The following is a 15,037-nucleotide window of genomic DNA, read 5'->3' as shown; positions in this document are numbered from 1 at the left end:
TGTTATATGAAGCCGCAAAATGGACATCAAAACATTCCACATTTCTTACATTAAATGAACATTCAATTGTGCGTATACAAACTTAAATCTTAACTTAACAAATTAACTTAATCATTTCAAGACTACGTGCCATGTATTTTACAAATATCTTCGTACTGCACGTTCTCCACGATTCGCCCCTTTAGTGGGCCGTGCAGTATCTCAATGGTAACGCAATATTTGCTTTCATTTAGCCTTTTGAGCAAAGCTTCGGAGCCTCTGTAGGCGCCATTCACCACGAGCACTTCCTTGTCCAAGGCGGGTATCACGGTCTCCAGATGAGCCTGCCAAGAGAAAAGTTTATTAGTTAAGTGTAAATAAAGTCTTTAGAGAATTTAGGTACCTGATCAACTTTACACTTTTCTCCGCTGTCCAAGAACTTAATTTTTGCCCGGTATTTATCTATAACTTCCTGGACCACAGCCTTTTGTTTGTAGAACTTTTCGCCCATGGAGCTAGAGATGAATTTAACTACTATATTCGGGTGAAGCCAGTAATCCTTGCGATTTGCACGCTCCTTCTTCTTTTCCTCCTGTTTTATGATCTCATCTAGCGCTGATCTGCTAGACTCCATTGGCACTGGCTTGGGTTTCTTAAAGACCTTCTCATCTGATTCGTTGGCTGTCCGTTTTGTAAGCAACGCTGATTTGCCCAATATCGACTCAGGCTGAAACTTTTTCTCCAATCGTATGTCGAGTTTCAGCGGCTGCTCCTCTTCACGTTTTAGTTCGGTATACTTCTCTTGCGTTTCATCCTCCTCGCCGTCCTTGGACTTTGCCTTCTTAATTTGCTTCTCAATGAATTCTGTCATGCGCTCCTCGTCATCCTTCTCCATTTTCTCTTTGCGTTCGGCCTTTGCTTGGCGTTCCATAGCCTCCGGGCTTCGATCAATGTAAGTAACAAACCATCCCTTTTCCGTTTCATCGGCCACCACTTGGCCAGTGCGTCCCAGCCACTTGACATAGTCAGAGAGCGTCAGCCAGCGGGTGGCATTCATGTGAATGTGCTCCTTGTGCGCAATGTATTCCTGATATATTTTATTAGCGTTTGTACGCTTAGTGCCAAAGCGACGACGCAATAATTCCATATACCCGTCGGAGAACTCTTTCGAAAAGTTATGCAGAAACTTGCCGGGCGAATCCGCGAAGAGAAGCAGCTGGCGCTGATGCGATTCGCTCATTGTATGGCATTTGAAGCCATTTTCGTCACGGCATTGTTTCTCACACATCTGACAGTACCAGCGCAGCTTCTGCAAGCCCTTGGCCTTCATCTTGTTGGCCAGGTATTTGGGCGTACCAACTTCAGCGCGACCCATGTTTCAAATTTATTTATTTTTAATTTTTAAATACTTCAAACAAAACCATCAATGTAAATAGTTCTCCAACTGGTGGTTCCGCTGCTTAAACCATATGATATGTTGTTCCACGACTCAACACTCTGCGAACTTGTATTTGTCGATAACAAAATATTTTGAGCATTCTCGTATGCGATAACGTAATATTAATCGCATTGTAATCGATTACAAATATTTTATAAGATAATTAGGCCACACAATTCCATTATCCATACATTAAGGCGCGTTTTTTAAATCTATTCCAATTTATATTGCAAATAGTAAATTTAAATTCAATATATTTACACTGGATAATATATTTAATTAAAATGCAAATCGGATAAATTATGCAATGAAAAATCCAAGTATGCGCATTATTTTCTGAATATTGTAATAAATATATAAATAATTGCAAGTCATTCGACACTAAACTGGCTTTTAGAATGATAAACAAGTGGAAAGTGTTTGATTCAATAATTACAGGTATAAGGTACGTGAGTAAACTAACAAATGTGATTGTAAAGTGTATTACGATAAGATACAGTTCCCAAACCGGTGTAGAATAGGTAGATTCTATAATCTTATTTCAACCTATAGACTTTAGGTGCTTAAGAAAAGGTTCACCCTAATGTTGTGGCATACCGGCACGAACACAAGCCAACTGTAAATAAATATTAGTGTACATACATATATACGTCTGTAGGTGCCTATGTACATATTGGTGTGCGTATGTACTATGGTCAATTAATTTACAACTCTAACGAACATTCAGTTCGAAATCAGGTCCAATGCAGCGCTACGACCAATCAATTGGCATTCCCAGTTGAGTAGCTGTTGGCGAAGGTTCGATTGGAAATATAGTAAAATGGATGGCGAAAGTGATACTACTGCTTCGATTGTCGATGGCGTTCGCATGAGGTTAATGGACGATTGGAAGATTCTGCAGCATGTCTTTAAGCTGGTGCAACGGGAGGAGACTTTATGTGCCGATCCCCAACAGTGGCAGCAACAGAAAATAGTCGACTTTATGCAGCCGGACGAACTGAAGGTGAGTGCCCCCGTCCTTCCTAGTCGAGGTCTAGACGCCCGCCTCGTCAAAGCAGCCGAGACAGTTCCCGATAAGCGGAATTTATACTCATCATCGAAAGAGTTCACTATGCAGCTGCTTGAACATTTTATTGATTTGCTGTTTTAATCTTTTGACGAGTTCAAACATATTCAACCATGAAACGTCTTTTCTAGCAGTACAAAGTAATGTTTATACATTTATATTCTTAGAAACATATTAATCTGACTATCAAGGAAAAGGAAACATCCACACTCTCCGACATTGAGCTGATCTGTCAACAAGTGATTAAATATTCTGTGAAAACCTCACATGGACGCTTCCACAATCAACTATTTGGTCAAATGGATCCTTTTGGATTGGCAGGCGCCTGGTTGACTGAGGCATTGAACACAAGCTCGTAATATACAAAACATTTGAATGATCCAAAGATAATTTAAATCAATGGCTGCATTTCCAGATACACTTTCGAGGTTGCGCCTGTCTTTAGCCTTATCGAGACTGAGGTCATATCTGCGGTCTGTAGATTAGCCGGTTATAGTCATGGTGATGGCATATTCGCACCTGGCGGCTCTTCTTCAAATATGTACGGTCTGGTTCTGGCTCGGTATAAGCGCATTCCAACAGTCAAATCTTCAGGCATGTTTGGTATTCGACCTCTTGTTATCTTCACCTCAGAGGATTCGCACTACAGTCTGAAGAAAGCTGCACACTGGTTGGGTATTGGGGCCGATAATTGCATAGCTGTGCGCACCAATGCTAAAGGACAAATGGCTTTAGACGATCTGGAAGAGAAGATAAAAGCAGCCAAGAAATGCGGACGTGATCCATTCTTTATTAATGCAACGGCTGGTACAACTGTACTGGGTGCCTTTGATAACTTGGACGGCATTGCCGATGTGGCCCAACGTTATGGCCTCTGGATGCATGTGGACGCCTGTCTAGGTGGTGCTGCATTGCTCGCCTACAAGCATCGCTCGCTGCTGAAGGGGCTACAACGCGCCAACTCATTTGCCTGGAATCCACACAAGACACTTGGCGTTCCGTTACAGTGCTCTTTATTCCTCACTAGTGAATCCGACTTGTTGGCACGCTGCAACAGCATTGAAGTCAACTACCTTTTCCAACAGGATAAGTTCTATGACGTTTCTTACGACTCCGGCAACAAGAGCATCCAGTGCGGTCGTAAGATAGATGCCTTCAAGTTTTGGCTAATGCTCAAGGCCCGTGGCTACGGACAATATGGACATTTGGTTGATCATGCTATTGAAATGGCGCGCTTGCTAGAGCAGAAGCTGCGCGCACGTCCTGATCGATTCAGACTTGTCCTCGATCAACACGAATACTCTAATGTTTGCTTTTGGTACATTCCAAAATCGATGCGGGTGCAGAGCTCTGAGGAGAATGATGATTGGTGGGCGCATCTGTATACCGTAAGTCTGAACTGCCCGGTGGGATTGAATTATTGTCAATTTTTCTTCCAATAGATTGCACCAAAGATCAAGGAGCAAATGGCATATAAGGGCACCTTGATGGTTGGCTATTCACCGCTCAGTAGCCGCCAGTTGGGAAACTTTTTCCGTATGGTGTTCACTTGCTTTCCCGTACTCCAAGCTGAAGAGTTGGATATAATGTTGGACGAAATCGAACGTCTGGGCGAGCTCTGCTGAAATGCATATTTGATTAGAAATTTTTTTATGATCTGTCAATACTTTACCCAAACACAATAAAATTATAATACGATTTTGATGCTTCAAGTAAAACGGTTTCTGTATTATATTTGATTTCTCTTGATTTAACATTTTATCTTTGCTCTTTTTTATTTTTGATAAATGTATTATTTGCAATTTAACTTTTATTCGCCAACAACGTTAAAATGGAAGAAGGATTGTGTGTGTGTATGTGTTTGTGTGTTCCTTTTGTATTATTAAAATATTCTATTTTATATTCTTTTCGATTATTTTTCTCTTTTATAAATCAACAGTATTCAATTTGCGGTCTCATTAATTGATTAAAACAGTGTGCAATTTTCTAGTAGTCATCTAAATCGAAGCAGTCGTTGTCCAACTCATCAAGCTGCATACTCTGGAAATCCACTTTGTAGCGCAAGATACCTGCAGGAAGGATTAGCAATATATTAAATATTATTAAATGAACATCATCAAATGGATCAAAATAAATCAAATGAATACAGAATATAATTGAAAGGAAAAAGCGAGAATGCATAAAAATAATCGAAAATTAAATTAAAATAATAGCACAACACATTGTTAGTAATAAATACATTATCAACAGATTGTTGAGCCAATTTAATAATTTTTTGAAAATATTTCACACTGTTCATAAATTCATTGTGGCAATGAGAAAGAAATAAACTAGACAAAAAAAGAAAGTGCAGTTTTAAAATTGAATACAAAAATTGAAAAGTGCTCTAAAGACAGATTGGTATAGAAGAGTGAATATGACATTAATATAAACTGAGCTATAGAAAGTTTCTTCGGTATTCCAGTTCCAGTGGTCAGGATAAAGCTCATCAACATCATCAGGAATCCCAAATTATACGAAATTTAAACATCAACAATTTTGATAATTTATAAACGCCTTTTTGTTTACGTTGTCGGGAGGTGTCAATTTTTTATTTATTTATTCTTATTCAGGTTTTGTTTGTTCAATTGTTCAATTATTGTTTGTGTTTATGTGTTATTAGAATTTTACGCGTTTAACTTGTGTCAAATGGAAACAAAGAAGTTGCCTATGTAAATACTTTAAATGCTTCTCAGTTACGAGTATATATATGCAGAATGCCACGATGCTCCGTGACTCTATTGGAACGAGACCTATTAAACAATTCAAATGATCTCTCCATGTAATGCTATTGTTTTAAAATATATATTGAGATTTCTAACAGTCGCGCGAATTTGTTGAATACAAGTAATCCAAGTATTATTCCTGCTATACTCATATATACATATATTTGTAAACATATATGGCATGGATTCCTTATCTATTTTATGTGTCACGTCAAGGGATCAATTCATTTTCTTTTCTATTTCAGATCAAATGTATTACACAAACACGTGATTTTTATAATGAATGCCTGAATCAATCAAATTAAAATACATTTTTTTCGAACTGAAGAGTTAAAAGAAACCTAAATCTAAAGATAATTTCCATATGTATATAGGCTCTATGGGCCATATCGAATTACGCGAACGGGCATCAATTTTAGAATATAAATTAAATTGTTTGTTTGAGTTATTTGTTAAAAACTATGCGTCGAGTAAATTGGTTCCTATCAAGTTTTGAACAATTTATGGCGTTTTAGAAGAAATCAAATAAAGTATTTCGTGTGTATTGAGATCCGAAAATCTATGCAGTGCGATGCTTTCATTTCATTTTCTTTTCTTTTTATTTTTTTCTTTAGTTTCTTTTCTTAATAATCGTCTAGATCAACGTCCTCCAGCGGTTCATCGGCTTGTAGCGATTGAAAGTCTACTTTATAGCGCAATATGCCTATACATTACATCATTTTAAATAACAAATATATACATAAATATAAATATATATATGTGTGTATATTAAAACAAGTCAAGTTTGATGGTTATGCACAAGAACGGCGTCAAGTTGACCAAGTTACATTTAGAGTTATGTTTAAAAGCAGCATGAAGGAAGAGGAGTGGAAACAGTAGATACGTAATTAATTTTTTAGCTTACGCTCGCACTATATACAGATATTATAAATATACATATGTCAAATAGTTTCTATTTGCCAACTACTTACCGCCAATGCCACCGAAACCCCGCACAAACTGGCTGCCCTCTTGAGATTTGTCCGTAATTATCTCAAGGGTGGCTCCAAACATTTTATAATTGTTCGCCAGCCATTCCAAAAGCGGTTGAGACTCAATTAACTCCATTTCAACTCCGCTCTGCAACATTCATGTTTCAATTAGTACTGTTTTTAAAGAATATAAGCTTTTTATTCTGCGCACCTCCTTGTCCGTGAAGTGAGACTTATCTTTTTCCTGCTCGGGCGTCAAATGTAATACTGTCGTTGACGTCGAGTTCGCATGATTCTTCAGTACGTAGCGTTGTATATCCAGATTTTCCCAGCAAATCAATGTTTCCACAGACCCCAGTTCCAACGCTCGCAAAGTATCTTCAACACCGAAACAGTATTTGCCAGTATCCTTGATGTGAAAATTATAATTAATATTAATTACACTTTTTTGTATAAATAACTTACTTGAGAAATTTCATCAAAGTAACGACCAATGAGTTTCTTTTCCTGTATGAATTTGACATTCTGCAACGATTCAGCGGCTAATTCAATGGCCTGATTGAAACCGTTTTCGCCACCATAAGACACGTCCACCAGTTTAATCACTTTTGATTGTAAACGCTGCAAGCGTAGAAAAATGAATTAGTTTTCATTAAAGGCATGTTTTATTGTGTTGCATACGTTTCTTTCGATCATTCAGGATAACAAGTGGGCTCCACTGGCTGCGAGACTGACGATTTATAGTGAGTTATATCGATTGAACTTACGAAAATTTCACTAGACGCATTTAACAGATTGTCGGTCGCTGAGGCCAGTGGAAGTAGCCCTTGGGATCTAGCTATGTTTGAGCAGTGTTAGATTACTTACAGGATCAAACATGTCCGATTGGCTGAGCTCAGTTTTGAAGTCCGCACTACCGGCCAAAATGAGGCCAGCAATGTTTGGCTTGTCATTCGTAATGAACAGCTGTGTGGCAACCTCGGCCACCTTACGCACATAATTGTGCCGCTTCTCCATACGCAGACGGGCAAAACGAAGCGCAGACTGACCACCACGCCCGTGCTTCTTCGGCAGATCGACAGTGAATTTGTGAAGCACCTCGCGCGTATTACCCTGCAGAGTGCCAAAGAGAGCGCCGTTACCATCCATCACAATGAATCCGAACTTGTTGTCGTCAGCGAGCAGGGCAGTGAGTGCCTCCGTATGGAACTTGTTGTCACACAGATACAGTGAGGTATTAATGGGCTTGAATGGTTCGAAATCAATGTTCACTTTTTTCTCTTTGCCCTCCTCTGTGACAATTGTGCCGCAATAAATGACCAAACCATTTGGAGGCACTGCAATACAAAGCATTAACCATTAATTAGCTGATATTATACTAGATAGAGCCAAAACGTACCTTTGGTGTATAACTTAAGTCTGTGCTGCACCGACGTGATTGCGCCCAGGACGGAAAGGCGATTGACACGTGACTTAATGTTTGAGGCCGTACCAAATTCATCGGCCAACATTTTGCTGACGCGAGAGATTTGATCTTTAGGCGGAATAATCAATGAAATCATGCTGGTGCCATTTCTACAAAGGGAAGATAATCAAGACATTAGTATTTGTTCAACGAAATATATAGTAAGGCCTCTAAAAAATAAAAAGCAATATAAGAAGTTACATTTGCATATATATTTAAGAAAAAAGATTGGAGAAAGTGCTCCCATATAAAGAGATAGCATAGAAAACAAAAAATGTGACGTAGACTCTTTTCGAAACGATCGATTATGATTTGTAGAGAATAAGTGAAATATGGAAGAAAAAGAATCGGAAAGGTCGCAGGCAGTATCAATCCTTATCAAAAATATATATATTTAATCCGATCATAAATGCCCAACATTATCCGTTTCCTATGACTTTCAAGAAGTACCAATTCGAATCCAACCACATTGTAATCTATCGATATGCAGATCAAGTGCATACGATACTTTTTGATGTGACATCTCTACTTGGCACAATGCCGCCGCCTCAGGTGGCTCATAGTCGTTGTGAATGTCAAATTGCAGAACTTCGTAAGATTTGTTATGGTTTACATATACAAATTTGACCTTTTTACAGTTAGCTAAATCATGAATAGTTCAGCAGAAAAAAGAGAGAGGGAAGAGGAAAGATACCATCTATATATTTATACAGATAAATTATTAATGCAACTGACGCTAGTAAATTTAATATGCAAAAGCAGTACATTTCCCAGTAAAAAAATGCATTGTTTGGTTTTGGTGCCAACACAGCATTAGCATTAGCATTAGCTCCACGCATTACTCACTGTTCGATTGCGTTGTTGCTTCAGACCATGTCTGGTTTGAACTGATAAAAACCTGACAAAAACGTGTTGCTCTCAACAAAGTATTTTTGCAAAAATAAGAGCGCGAAAGAGCGCTAATAACACACTCCCATCGCTGAGAGCTGTTCAAGTAATGTGTGTTTGTACGCTTGTGTGTACGTACGTGTGTGGGGCAACGCCACACAGCGCAATGGGGCTTTTTGTTTGTTACCAACGCTAGCCACGCATCTGAATCGAAGTGGTTTGATCCAAACCATTACCATTTCTAACCAATTCAAACAAGAAATTTCTGATATCGCATTGATGTGTAAGCAGCTGTAAAAGCTGCAGTAAATCATCTGCGCGACAATTCATACCTTGTGATGGCCCACTACATTATTTTTGCACTGCCATCAGCAATTGATAGCCAAAAGGGGATGAGTCCAAAACACTGAACAATCGGATATTCAGCTCACTCCACTATTATTCGTTGTACAGCGACGGCGCGCTGTGAAGCTGCCCCCTGACTCCATAACCCAATACTTTCGTATGTACCCCCATATATCAACAGAAAAAAAATAACAAAAAAAAGTTTTGAGTTGACAAAATATTAGATATAGGTTTACTTACCCACGTGCCATTTCGAGGCTTTTGATTAGCTTCTTTATTTTCCATATTTCGACATTGCGATCGGCAGACGTTTCTTCGCCAGACATTTTGCTTATTTATTGCTATTTATTTACGGCCCTTTGTGCAAATTGGGAATTAAAAAGAACGGGTCTGTGGCCTGTGCTTCTTATTTTTCCTTTGTAGACTTTTCACTTGCACTGACAGGAGAAGTGGAAATGTAACGACAATTGTTGTTTTCAATTTAAGTTTAAGTTTTGTGATTGTGTTGCCTTTTTGTATTCACATTCACGTTCTTCCTTTTAACGTGGTTGGCGATGAATACACTAAAAAATAATTACATACAAAACATAAATATGTATATGTATATGTGTATGTAGATATAGCTGTAAATGCAAATGTAGATGTAGCTGTTGTGTACATGCATATGTAAGTAATATAAAGAAAGCTGTGGCAAATTACGAAGATAACAACTGATAGAAAGTGAAATCAGAGGGGTATTTACAATTTTGGATTAAATAAAAACACAGGTTTTTCAAATTTGAATTTTTTTCATAAAACGATATCAGAATAATTTTTAAACTTGAGTTGAAAATCAAACTTATTATTTCACTTCACTAAGGAGAGAATGAGAGCAGAAGAATAAACGCGAATGAGAGAGCGGGAGCGGGGCTCCAAAGGTGACGTCGACACAAAAATCATTTCGCAAGCACATCAAAAATTGAATTAGTAACCCAAATGAGTTGTAAGTTAGTAGGTGTCGTGTCTTAAAAGACGTTGTTACACTTTTTGAATATTTGTAATACGATTTAGGCTATTATAATTGAAATGTAAAACTTTTTACGTACAACGTGCGCACAAAACCCACTCGGATCTAGTGTGACCGAATGTTGAAAAGAAATAAATATTAAAAGCCACCGATTCAGTTCATATTTGATTGGACTTAGTTCCATTTATGAAATACATACTTGTTGAAATGCAATATATTTAAAAATGTGGATATTTTTATATAATTTGTATTTTTTTGGTTTGACAAATTGTAGATCAATTAAGTCATTCTTTACGTGATAGATTCATAAAAATAGTATGATTCTAGGGAGGCTGTCGATTCTTAAGCATGGTTATCGATAACATATAATAACATATAATTTAAGGGAATGGTCATGAGAATGAAGAAGAATAAACCCAAACATGAATTTGGAACTGCTCGGTAAGTTTTGCGCTAAATTGTTGAAAGAGTAAATTGTTATATATATATATTTTTTGGCCTATAGAATCTTTTGGCCAAAACTATCCCGAAGAGTTTGATGGCTCTCTGGATTGCATATCGCTAGCTGTTACCTGCGCTTTTAACAAATACGGAACTTTACTAGCCGTCGGCTGCAATGATGGACGAATCGTTATTTGGGACTTTTTGACGCGCGGCATAGCAAAAATAATATCAGCACATGTACATCCTGTTTGTAGTCTTAGCTGGACTAGAAATGGCCACAAGGTAAAATGCAATCTTAATTACTCGTTAATCAATATGTTAACGTATACGCTATTTTTCAAGTTACTGTCCGCTTCCACCGACAACAATGTTTGCATATGGGACGTTCTTACTGGAGAATTGGAGCATAAATATCGCTTCCCTTCACCTGTTTTAAAGGTGCAGTTCGACCCTCGCAACGACAGCCGTCTGCTGGTCTGCCCTATGCGATATGCTGCTGTGTTAGTTAAAATAGCCGGCTCGCATCGGTGCCTTCCGCTGGATTCTGATGTAAGTTTCTCTGGAAGCTCAACAGAAACTTATTATTGAAAGTAAAAGGTAGAGAGATTTCTAAATAAAATTATATTTCCTTTGACAGGGCGATTTAAATATAGTTGCGTCGTTTGATCGACGCGGTAAACATATATACACGGGCAATGCGAAGGGCAAAATCCTTGTGCTGGACGTGGAAACATTTGAGGTGGTTGCCAGCTTTCGTATTATTGTAGGAACATCGAGTGCGACGGCTGTCAAGAGCATTGAATTCGCACGTCGAGGCGAGTAAGTGGTATGCTCAACAACTATATATCCGATTACTTAATTTCTGACGTTTCCATTTAGCGCCTTTCTCATAAACACATCAGATCGTGTGATACGCGTATACGATTCTAAAGAGATTATTGCATTGGGCAAGGACGGGGAGCCAGAGCCCATACAAAAGCTACAGGATCTGGTCAACAAGTGAGTTTTCTGCTTGTTTATCCTACTCTTCTCATATTCTCAATTATTTATTGCAGAACAACGTGGAAGAAATGTTGCTTCTCTGGCGATGGGGAATATATTTGTGCGGGCAGCGCTAAACAGCATGCATTGTATATTTGGGAAAAGTCAATTGGAAATCTTGTTAAAATTTTGCATGGCACCAAAGGCGAGATGCTGCTGGACGTTGTCTGGCACCCGGTTCGTCCAATTATAGCTAGTATTAGTTCCGGATTAGTTTCGATATGGGCACAGAATCAGGTAGAGAATTGGTCAGCTTTTGCTCCTGACTTCAAGGAACTAGACGAGAACGTTGAATATGAGGAAAGAGAGTCAGAGTTCGATATTGGTGATGAGGACAAGTCAGTGGACTTGAATGCTGATGCTCAGCAGGATGAAGAGATTGAGGTGGATGTACAAAAAGTGGAACCAGTAGCAGCATTTTGTTCCTCGGACGAAGAGGGCGAAGATGAAAATGCCTTACAATTCCTGCCCATGGCACCAGAAGTGGAAGATCCCGAGGATGGCTGGACAGCGCAAGATAATCTGGAACCTCCCTCCGCTTTAGTGGGCAGCGATTCACGTGACTATGAAGAGGACATACTGGCTTCGAAGCGCCGACGCATGCAGCACTATGATGTCAGCCTGCCTGATGCGCCCACCGATGGTAAATGAACTGAAATACATGCCATAAATAACACATTCAGCGACACCGGTTTTGTTTTTCTTACAGAGACACATCCGCTTATCTCGAGCAAAGCCAGCAAAGACAAGCAACAACCCATTGGAGGCAAAAAGGCTGCTGGACGCGCGAAAAAATAAGAGTTGATTCGCATCTATAGTTTATTTAGGTTATGTCATTAAACAAAAAATTAACTTGACTTAAGCCGCCTTTGGATTTCTCACTTGGCCAGCGAAGAGCAGCAAACTGGTTGACTTATCCACAATCATGTAGAGGAAAGGTTTGTTCAACAGGAACCTTGGCGGCGATGACTTGTTGCTCAGCACCGCCGAAGTTACAGCCGCTGCTGTGGTGCCCTTCTCATCCACGATGATTTTGGTGGCATGCACACAAAGCTTAGCGAACAAACCATCGGCCATGCGACTAAGATTTGAGCGACTTTGATCAAACAGATCCTGGATGCCCATCTGTAAAACAGCATACATATAAGATTTAAGAGAACTACGTCATGTTCTTACGACCACTTACCTCTTGAAGGACTTGCCTTAAGTTAAAGTCGGTCGTTGTTGTAAACTTGGGCATTAAAACTTCCACCACATTGTCCTCATCAGCGTTGCGTGCAAAGTTTTCGAGACGCTTCAAAACCGGCGCAAGACCAAAGTCCATTAGGTTTTTGGTTACATCATTAAGATTGAAGCCGCGTTTCGGTAGCACAACAATCATAGAGAGACGATTCTGTTCGCCATAAGGCAGCTCTAAAACGTAACCATCCAAGCCCTCAATGTTGGTGACATAGCCAAAGTTGCCCTCCTGCGACATCATGGATACCTGGTTAACAACTTCTCCCTGTTCATTAAAGAAGGGCTCCGTGTGTGTGAGACTTTCATTGAAGGGATACTAAAAGTAAATCTTGTATTATCGATCGAATGATTGGCAAGTACTCTGTGAATCACCTTCCACTGGCCCTTGAAGAACAGCGACGATAGCATAAACATCTTAGCGCCATAAATCTCCTGAGGCAGCACGGCATACGGTATAAGGCCACGAGTGGAACGATTCGTGGCATCGTTGATATGGAATATTGTCTCGCGATTGTAGAAATCCACCTCTTCTGGCTGCACTCCATATGATTGCGAAACCTCTTTATAAGTGCTCCTAATCGGCGTCTTTGAGTCCGTGTACAAGGCCTGCAGAGAAGCTACCTCAATTGTGGAGGTGTTTGTGCTGAATGGAGTAAGCGAATGTTGATTAGAAAGATATTTACAGTTGAACACTAAATGTTTTGCCTACTTGAGATATTTGCTCCACACACGATAGACGGAACGCAGCTTCTCGTCTTCCACATTGATGCGCAGGGCTCGACGCAGTTGCTCATAAGTCTGCCCGCCGGCGCCCTCGTACAGCAGTATCAGCAGAGACCAAACCGAGAAGGGAGATATCATAAAGTCTGTGTTCCTCGTTGCCACCACAGCGGAGATGCGATTGAGGAAGTCGAGTCCGAACTGTTGAGCGCTCTGTGCCACGCTGCGCAGCGTCGCCTCATCGAAATTGGAGCGCAGGGCATATTCGGGACTGCTCTGAGGCTGAAAAGCCGCAGGCGGCGTCAATGGCTGCAAAGCGTTGCCAACGGAAAGTTGTGGAAAGCGCTGTTGCTGAGCCCATGCAATGGAGCCCAGCAAGAGTATTGCAGCTAGAAGACGGCAGACACCATCTGCAACGAATGGAATATATATTAGATATAGACTATGGAAATCTCCTAGAATCACATAAACAACTTTGAACTCTCTTGATTAATGACTTTTAAGAATTTGAATCAGTTCTTAAAAAAGAGTTATGCAGAGTAAAATGGGTTTTACCTATGACATTCATCTTGCGATTCCTTTGTTTTCGCTACTTTAGAAATTGATATTGATATGTCTTATAAGCTATATGGATATTGATTCGCAGCTCAGTATGATTGAGAACAGTTTAATTTATGCGAATTTTTCCGTATTCGATTGGGATTTTTGTCTTGTTTTGAATTTAAAATAGTCTCTGACGTCGCAGCAGTCGTCGTCGTCGTTGTCGTCGTCGATTTGTTGATTAATCCAAAACCGGAATGCACTGTAGCTCGCACTAAATACATATATAAGTGAGCATATATATGTACATATATATACACAAGTCGTTATTATATATATAGATACTTATCTGCGTGTAATACGCTAATATCTTGTAAACTTGCTATAGTTTATATAATATAATTTATTGTATTATTATTGATTCGAAAAACTCGACAAACTCCACACACACCCGAGAGTTCCGATACCGTGGAAACCGATTAAGCGACTGACACCGGACTAAGGCCATTGAAACATATGCTGATAAATGTGTGCACACACACAGAGACTCACGCTTACATGCACACACATGCACACTCAGTCATCCGCGAGATCACAAACAGAGAGAGCGAGAGTAAACATGAGAACATTTTTGTTTTGTCTATTAAACTGAACTCAGAGTATATATTAATTGGCTTGAGTAGTTTCAGTTTTAAATTAAATTACAATTACGCATGGTTAGTCACTCGCTTGCTAGAAATCAACTTAATTCATGTAAAGGTATTCATTTCTTTTAGTGCACGTATGAAATAGATACAAATTCATTGAAAATTGAAAAAAGATTAAATAATTTTTAGGTTTTTCTAATTGAGCGCATAAAAGTAGGCAATCGTTTTTGTGTCGTACAAGCAGCGCCATCTATGTGTGAAAAATGGGTTTGTTTAAGCCACTGTTTAAGGTTGATGTCTCGACTTTAGACTGAGCAAACGTAGTTGGTGCTTAGATTTTCTTAACTATAAATAAGAACACGCGCCTTGAAAAGTTAATGCCAAAATCGCTTCACAATATGTAAAAAAGACTTAGCTAATAAGTTAATATTATGATTTAAAAACCACTAGAATTTATATTTAAAACGAACTACCTAAAGCAAT

General features: G+C 39.2%; 5 protein-coding genes across 7 annotated transcripts; 2 read left to right on the top strand and 3 right to left on the bottom strand.

Moving 5' to 3' along the window:
- Window positions 1-7: 7 nt before the first annotated feature.
- Window positions 8-1,466, bottom strand: LOC111605655 (DNA/RNA-binding protein KIN17). The gene is made up of 2 exons (XM_023324316.2): window positions 383-1,466; window positions 8-323 (listed from the first exon to the last, which is right to left on the bottom strand). The coding sequence occupies exons 1-2, from the start codon at window positions 1,352-1,354 to the stop codon at window positions 123-125; spliced, it is 1,173 nt and encodes a 390-aa protein (XP_023180084.1). The 5' UTR covers window positions 1,355-1,466; the 3' UTR covers window positions 8-122.
- A 323-nt stretch (window positions 1,467-1,789) lies between these two features.
- On the top strand, window positions 1,790-4,162 carry LOC111605686 (cysteine sulfinic acid decarboxylase). The gene is made up of 5 exons (XM_023324357.2): window positions 1,790-1,862; window positions 2,156-2,420; window positions 2,651-2,838; window positions 2,899-3,871; window positions 3,926-4,162. Exons 1-5 carry the CDS (start codon window positions 1,816-1,818, stop codon window positions 4,106-4,108), a joined length of 1,656 nt encoding a protein of 551 aa, XP_023180125.2. The 5' UTR covers window positions 1,790-1,815; the 3' UTR covers window positions 4,109-4,162.
- A 126-nt stretch (window positions 4,163-4,288) lies between these two features.
- LOC111605689 (eukaryotic peptide chain release factor subunit 1) lies at window positions 4,289-10,089 on the bottom strand. 3 transcript variants are annotated; one of them, XM_023324360.2, is made up of 8 exons: window positions 10,003-10,088; window positions 9,158-9,480; window positions 7,619-7,794; window positions 7,087-7,556; window positions 6,685-6,840; window positions 6,431-6,628; window positions 6,220-6,367; window positions 4,289-4,552 (listed from the first exon to the last, which is right to left on the bottom strand). In XM_023324360.2, the coding sequence occupies exons 2-8, from the start codon at window positions 9,241-9,243 to the stop codon at window positions 4,470-4,472; spliced, it is 1,317 nt and encodes a 438-aa protein (XP_023180128.1). In that variant the 5' UTR covers window positions 9,244-9,480; window positions 10,003-10,088; the 3' UTR covers window positions 4,289-4,469. The 3 variants fall into 3 exon arrangements, with proteins under 3 accessions (XP_023180128.1, XP_023180129.1, XP_023180130.1); XM_023324361.2 differs by lacking the exon at window positions 10,003-10,088 and adding an exon at window positions 9,660-9,678; XM_023324362.2 differs by lacking the exon at window positions 4,289-4,552 and adding an exon at window positions 5,798-5,951 and having other exon boundaries at window positions 10,003-10,089.
- Window positions 10,090-10,174: 85 nt separating this feature from the next.
- Window positions 10,175-12,261, top strand: LOC111605687 (retinoblastoma-binding protein 5 homolog). The gene is made up of 7 exons (XM_023324358.2): window positions 10,175-10,364; window positions 10,429-10,649; window positions 10,710-10,916; window positions 11,005-11,186; window positions 11,247-11,366; window positions 11,423-12,051; window positions 12,118-12,261. The coding sequence occupies exons 1-7, from the start codon at window positions 10,346-10,348 to the stop codon at window positions 12,204-12,206; spliced, it is 1,467 nt and encodes a 488-aa protein (XP_023180126.1). The 5' UTR covers window positions 10,175-10,345; the 3' UTR covers window positions 12,207-12,261.
- Window positions 12,193-14,427, bottom strand: LOC111605688 (serine protease inhibitor 77Ba-like). The gene is made up of 6 exons (XM_023324359.2): window positions 14,359-14,427; window positions 13,923-14,181; window positions 13,357-13,777; window positions 13,020-13,290; window positions 12,595-12,963; window positions 12,193-12,533 (listed from the first exon to the last, which is right to left on the bottom strand). Exons 2-6 carry the CDS (start codon window positions 13,933-13,935, stop codon window positions 12,267-12,269), a joined length of 1,341 nt encoding a protein of 446 aa, XP_023180127.2. The 5' UTR covers window positions 13,936-14,181; window positions 14,359-14,427; the 3' UTR covers window positions 12,193-12,266.
- Window positions 14,428-15,037: the final 610 nt, after the last annotated feature.

Source organism: Drosophila hydei, unplaced genomic scaffold (genome assembly GCF_003285905.1).
Source record: "Drosophila hydei strain 15085-1641.00,03,60 unplaced genomic scaffold, DhydRS2 tig00000001-arrow-pilon, whole genome shotgun sequence".
Lineage (NCBI taxonomy): Eukaryota > Metazoa > Arthropoda > Insecta > Diptera > Drosophilidae > Drosophila > Drosophila hydei.
Note: the sequence above shows the minus strand (reverse complement) of the source record. Positions and strands in the feature narration are given on the sequence as shown.